Here is a 7,453-nt window from a genome sequence, read left to right on the forward strand (position 1 = left end):
GATGATGATGATGATGATAAGAATAATAATGAAAATAATGAAATAATAATAATAATAATAATAATAATAATAATAATAATAATAATAATAATAACAATAATAACAATAATAATATCTATACAGGGAATTTCCATGGATTAATACTGCTCTAGACTATGTGTCTTTACATCGTTCCAGATTTCAAACTATTCATATTCTCCATAATTGTCATGGGCACTCTTTCACAACAGAGTCCGGGGAGATTTATGCGTGATTTATTTGTGATTGGAGAAACCTGGCGGAAGGGGGCAAAGTGGACTATCTTGTTTTGTTTTTTTTTTGTTTGTTTGTTTTGTTTTCGTTTGTTTTTTAAATCTCAGGAATCGGAGACATCCAAATTTTGTCGACACTTTGCCAGTTTAGATGTATCTCCGTCTTTTAAATGCGACAATAAACAAGTATAGGGATATTGACCTTAAAAAAAATAATAATAAAATAAATTAATTAAAAATTAAATAATAAATAAATCAATAAATTAATAAATAAATATATAAATAAATAAGTTTTTTTAAAAACACACAAAAAACACACAAAAAATACACACAAAAAAAACTTGATTTTATATGTATTAATAACCCTGGTACACTCTTAGATAGGGGAATTTAGATAGTAATCATTGCTATCTTGATCTTATCTTTGTTTCTTGTTACGTTACTTAATGACCAACTGAAACTCAGCATCCCTTGGATTTGTATCAGACTGGACTTTTTCGATCACAAAAAGATTCATCAAAAATTTTGGACAATGAAGCATAAAGCGATATAGATAACACATAAGAAAAACAGGCTGTTATAATAAGTAGACGGAGCGGAGTTATTTTGATTAGATGCTCCATCCTTGCAAGGCTGATGGTCTCCATTATCATGTACAAACGTGATTCGACCGTCCAGTCCTTGGGTGATGGGAGAATTCTTTTCCATATAGTCCAGTATCACTTCATTATCTACATCGCCTGGTGGGAAAATAAACGTAGGGTATTAGAAGTTGCCCTTCGCGAAGCTATATGAGACAAGGAGCCCGAATTTATCTATTTATTTATTTATTTATTTAGCGTAAAACGGACAAAAGCAATTGCTTGCTATCCTTTGGATAGGACGAACGTCTATACCAAAGTACTTTCCGCCAGATCTAACGGACCAAGCTACCCATTCACTGCTGGGAAGACAAGAGGGTCAGAAAAAAAAATGTCGACCGCACCCGTAACCGATAATGGCCCCCTTGCGGGTGTAGTGAGTGCTCTAACAACAAGAGTATGAAAAATAACAATAAACATCTTTCAAAATAAAGGTGCTGAACAAAGTCTTAACAAAGAACTAAACAAGTGTGTATGAAAGGTGCCAGGCAAAGCAAGAAATAAAAAGAAAAGAAAAAAAAACATCTCCAAAATTCAGTCTAACTCGGCTGGGGATCGAACCGCAAACTTTCTCATGACCGGTCGGTCAGACGTGCTACCATTACAGCACAGACGGTCCCCGATAATTTTAATACCTATATTCTCCATAAGGGTACCCGTTTTACGCGCTGTGAACCCTCACTTGCAGCAAACAACACATACAATGAACACGAGAGGACGAGGACGAAGATAGTTGAATCGCTTCTTTTTTATTTTTGCAGATATAAAATTAAGAAACTAAGGAGCATGCACCGGTGTTAGATAAAGATCTGAACAAGTGTGATTGAAAGGTGCCAGACAAAGCAAGAAAGAAAAAAAAATCCCAAAAATGGCTCCTTAATTTCGTAATTTTATGTTAACATTTTTTTTTTTTAAATGTAGCAACTCAAATGTCTTTGTCCTCGTCCTCTCGTGTTCAATGTATGTGTTGTTTGATGCAAGCGAGGGTTCACAGCGTAAACCGCGTACCCTTGTGAAGAATATAGGTATTAAAATGTCCCAACTATCTGTGATGTAATGGTAACACGTCTGGCCTGTAATCAGAAGATCTGAGGTTCGATCCCCAGTCGAGGTCGACTGATTATTTGGGATGCTTTTTTTTTCATTTTTTTTTTTTTCGTTCTTGCTTTGTCTGGCACCTTTCATACACACTTGTTCAGTTCTTTCTCTGAAGTCTAAAAACGAGGTTTGCGCACTATGTTTTATTTCATACCAAAATGAAAAATAAAACATGGTGCGCAAAGCTCGTATGTAGACTTCAGAGTTTTGATTCGATGGCAGAGCATCTAGTCGAACGGTGTGTTGTGACGATGCTACCCGGCGGGTTTGCGCGGTGCACGAATGCGGACCGGACTTTGCTGATTGGGTCGATTGTCATAACATAGTAGTGTGAAAACCATAAGAGGCTGCTGCCAATCGTGAAAATGAAGACTACAGAAGTTTGATCTGCCAGCCATTGATATACAAAATCGCTGAAACAAAGGCCCTTATGAGCCTTTTGTAAAGCGCTTTGAGCACGTTTCGTGGATATCGCGCTATATAAAAGCTCAAGTTAAGTTTGTTTATGAGTGGATAAAAACTATGATTAGATTTACCTATAGTGTGTGATTTAATGTTGTCTCTTATCACGGTGTAGCCGTCACCTCCTTTTACAGTAAATGATGGCAACAAGACTTTATAGACCTTGGTCATGTTCAAAGGATGGAACTCTGGAATGGCGCAGTCAGCACACAGCGCCTCCGCCTTCACAACTCGATTTCCGACCTTTTTCTTCATATTGTACACCACTCGCATCCCTGGTGGATTATAAATGAATATATTAATGATGATTATGATGATGATGATGATGATAATGATAATGATGATGATGATGATGATGATGATGATGATGATGATGATGATGATGATGATGATAATAATAATATTAACAACAATATTATCTTTATTTATCGCTAAGGGAAATGTTTTTTAGGGTGCTTATATTCAAAGGAAGACTGGAATAACGCAAGCTTCAGCCGCAGTGCAGCGCCACAAACTGAACTAGGACAAGGTAGCTTGCACAAAGCCATACAACGCGGCAATGAATCGAACTCGCTAACCTGGATATGAAGAGACATAATCATCATCATAATCATCATCGTCATCATCATAATCATAATCATCATCATTATCATTATCAGCATCATTAATGCTAGTTTTTTTCAGGAAATTTATTTATCCATTTAAATTTTTGGATGGAGTGATGCCTGACTCATAATTCTTCTTCTTCTTCTTCTTCTTCTTCTTCTTCTTCTTCTTCTTCTTCTTCTTCTTCTTCTTCTTCTTCTTCTTCTTCTTCTTCTTCTTCTTCTTCTTCTTCTTCTTCTTCTTCTTCTTCTTCTTCTTCTTCTTCTTCTTCTTCTTCTTCTTCTTCTTCTTCTTCTTCTTCTTCTTCTTCTTCTTCTTCTTCTTCTTCCTCCTCCTCCTCCTCCTTCTCCTCCTCCTCCTCTTCTTCTTTTTCTTCTTCTTCTTCCTCTTCTTCTTCTTCTTCTTCTTCTTCTTCTTCTTCTTCTTCTTCTTCTTCTTCTTCTTCTTCTTCTTCTTCTTCTTCTTCCTCCTCCTCATCTTCCTATCCCTCTCCTTTTTCCTCCTCCCCTCCTCCTCCTCCTCCTCCTCCTCCTCCTACTCCTCCTCCTCCTCCTCCTCCTCCTCTTCTTCTTCTTCTTCTTCTTCTTCTTTTTCTCTGTATATAATTCTTATTATAGCCCTAGCACCGTACCTGACATTTGCATGAATCCTCCATACAAATCGCCCTCTGGAACCCAGTCAGCGGCGCTGTGCTCTAAGACATCGAAAAGGACCTGACCTGTTACTTCTATCAGATCAATGGTATTCCCAAATGGAAGCACGTTGATAACATCCGACAACTCGATGTCACCTATTGTAAAATAATAGTTATACATTTATAAATATGAATAATGATGATAATGATGACAATGGTAATAATGATGTAATAATAATAATAATGATAATTATAATTATAATAATAATAATAATAATAATAATGATAATAATAATAATAATAATAATGATAATAATAATAATAATAATAATAATAATAACAATAATGATAATAATAATAATAATAATAATAATAATAATAATAATAATAATAATAATAATAATAATAATGATAATGATAATAATAAAAAAAATAATAATAATAATAATAATAATAATAATAATAATAATAATATTGATAATAATTATGATAATAATGTTAATAATACTAATACTAATACTACTACTACTACTACTACTACTACTACTACTACTACTACTACATAATAATAATAATAATAATAATAATAATAATAATAATAATAATAATAATAATGATAATAATAATAATGATGATGATGATGATGAGAATAATAATAATAATAATAATAATAATAATAATAATAATAATAATAATAATAATAATAATAATATATAATAACGATAATAATAATAATAATAATAATATAATAATAATAATAATATATAATAATAATAATAATAATAATAATAATAATATTAATAATAATAATAATAATAATAATAATAATAATAATAATAATAATAATAATACCGTACTGGACACAGCACAGAAACCGCTCTGTTACGTGTCCGCAGTGACATAATTAATTTTATGGTATATTATATGTGTTGTTGATATAGCTGGACCTCAGTGCGGCCTTCAACACAGTGGATCAAAACAAATTAATTCAGCGATTACAGAAACACTTTGGAATGAATGGGACTCTTTTGAAATGGATTTCGGCCTACCTTAAAAATAGATCACAGTAAGTTCAAATAGACTCGCGTAATGGAAAAACTATATCAGAACTCATTGTGGTGTCCCTCGGGGTTCTGGTTTGGGACCACTCCTGTTTTCTCTCTATACAGCACCATTGACGTACATCATCGAGTCATTCGGTTTTAACTACCATCTATACGCCGATGACGCGCAACTATATTCCGTTTTTCATCCAGGACAAGAACAGACAGTGAAATTAGATATTGAAAATTGTTGTTTATTAAGACTAGGATGTTAGAAAACACACTAAAATTAAATGATTCTCAGACAGAAGTTTTATTGATTGGCGCCAATATACAAAGGAAAATAATAAATCTTGATAGTAATGACATAGGCGACTCAAATTTGAAGATAGAGCAAACTGCAACTAGAAGAAATCTTGTCTCATTCTTAGAATCTGATGCTTCAATGCAGAATCACATAACAAAAACTTGCCAATCTTGCTTTTATTATTTAAGAAATATTGGTAAATTCCGACATCTTCTTGATGATAGCCCTACACAACTTATTGTTCATGCTCTGGTAACTAGAGTATGACTATTGTACTTCATTGCTTTTAGGTGCGCCGGCCGAAATGATATAACGTTTGCAAAATATTCAAAACGGAGCCGCAAAACTGATTCAAAAATCCAATGACCATACAAGAGAAATTCTATATAAACTCCATTGGTTGCCAATTAGTTAAAGGATTGTTTTTAAAACATGTAATATTGTTCAAAAATGCATAAATAATCAGGCCCCGGTGTACTTCGTGGATTATTTCAATATTATAATCCAACAAGTCACTAAGGTTATCTGAAGATCCTCTCTTAATCCCTTGGTAATAAGTCTTTTTCTGTAAGTGGCCCCGCCCAATCTTATGGAATGCGCTTTCCCCAGAAGTAAAACTAATTAGAGACAGCGAGTCTTTCAAATAACACATTAAGACAGAACTTTTTTCCAGAACTTTCGAATAGTTTCGCTCACAGAATACGCCTTGAATCTAATTTTATTCCAGTTTTTACCTTAAGTTCAGACTGACAATTTCCACTGTATAAATGAACTTTTTTTGTTGTTGTCGTTGTTGTTGTTTTTTTTTGTTTTTTGTTTTGTTGTTTTTTTTTAATTTTTTTTTTGTAATTCATCAATTCAAACGTCTTTCGTTAGAATAAGTTACTAATGTTAGTGAGTAATGTTGGTGTAAGTATGTGTGTGTGTGTGTGTGTGTGTGTGTGTGTGTGTGTGTATGTTCGTGTATGAATGTAAATATATCTGTGATTGAGTTTGTTTGCACGCGTAATGTTTCTTCATATGTATTCTCAAAATTGTCAAAGAATGAATGTTCGAATGACAACTAATATTGTAAAGCGCCGCTGAGCACTTATGTGGAAGTTGAGCGCTATATAAGTAACTTTTATATTTAGTAATATAATTATTATTATTATTATTATTATTATTATTATTATTATTATTATTATTATTATTATTATTATTATATTATTATTATTATTGTTATTTTTATTATTATTATTATTATTATTATTATTATTATTATTATCATTATTATTATTATTATTATTATTATTATTATTATTATTATTATTATTATTATCTCTTCCAATCCCTCTGTCTGAAAACGTGTCATTTAGATATTCGCGAAGGGCCTGTCTCCAAGGTGGAGGAACACGTCTTACTGGTATGAAACTCACCTTCGGGTCGAAAGGCCGAGGGTTCGAGTTCAGTTCGGAACGCGGCGCATCGTCAAAATCTTGGAAAAGGCTCTTTTCTCACATTCTATCATCGTACTCATGTGCAAAATAGTACCTGGTCGTTAACAGCGTTGTCTTTGTCGGGATTTTTTTTACTATCGCCTAACATGCGTTATGTCTCGTCTTACATGTTAACTGTTGCTGTTGGCTGGGTCTCCTTGTAAATCACTTTGAGCTCATTTAGTTGATATTATCAATATAAATGCCAAAGTTTTCTTTTCTTTTTCTTTTTGGTAGTCCCTCAGAACCATTAGGCCCATTGGGCCATGGTTAACCCCGGTCTCTATAGCGTAAAGCGGATAGTAGCATTTGCTTGCTATCCTTTGAATAGGACGCTAGTCTATCGTAAATTACTTACCACCAGAATTTTATACATCCACCCAATCACTGCTGGATGTGCGGGGGTCTCGGAAAAAAAATCTCGGGATCATTGTCGGTACCTTTGCGAGTAAAGCGAGTGCTCTATCAACTAAGCTATTGTGACCTAACTCCCAATATGAAGCGGTGTACAACAGACAGTTTTACCTTTAGTGATAGAATTCCGTATACCACCTCCTTGATATAGAGCAATGGCGACATGGTTCCAGTCTGGAGAGTCTGTGTACCTCAAGTTCTGTCGTATCAAGGCATCTGCCAGGAAGTTACCTGTGATAAAAGTAAGATGACCATTTTCGAAGTTAATCTTAGCAGCTTCTAGAAAAAAAGTAGTCCTTCAGAACCGTTCGGCCCATGGAACTGGAGATTATATCCTGGTTTATGTAGTGTGAAATAGCAATTGCTTGCTATCCTTTGGATAAGACACTATTCTATCGCAAAGTACTTTCCACCAGATCTTACAGACTCTTACCAATTCACTGCAGGATGATCCCGACATAAAACGGCATGGAGGTCGTAAATAAGGGATTATATATATATATATATATATATATATAT

General features: G+C 33.6%; 1 protein-coding gene across 2 annotated transcripts in view; it reads right to left on the reverse strand.

Moving 5' to 3' along the window:
• Positions 1-592: 592 nt before the first annotated feature.
• The window catches only part of LOC144967319 (snake venom 5'-nucleotidase-like), a 23,081-nt gene continuing 16,220 nt past the window's right edge, over positions 593-7,453 (reverse strand). For both annotated transcript variants that reach the window (XM_078904400.1, XM_078904402.1), the window contains exons 9-12: positions 7,046-7,165; positions 3,690-3,848; positions 2,527-2,727; positions 593-991 (exon numbers count right to left, since the gene is read on the reverse strand). In XM_078904400.1, the coding sequence (XP_078760526.1) occupies positions 768-991; positions 2,527-2,727; positions 3,690-3,848; positions 7,046-7,165 (704 nt within the window). In that variant the 3' untranslated portion in view covers positions 593-767. The remainder of the gene's footprint in view (positions 992-2,526; positions 2,728-3,689; positions 3,849-7,045; positions 7,166-7,453) is intronic.

Source organism: Berghia stephanieae, chromosome 3 (assembly GCF_034508935.2).
Source record: "Berghia stephanieae isolate SIO BIC M18660-M18661 chromosome 3, UCSD_Bste_1.3, whole genome shotgun sequence".
NCBI classification, from domain to species: domain Eukaryota; kingdom Metazoa; phylum Mollusca; class Gastropoda; order Nudibranchia; family Aeolidiidae; genus Berghia; species Berghia stephanieae.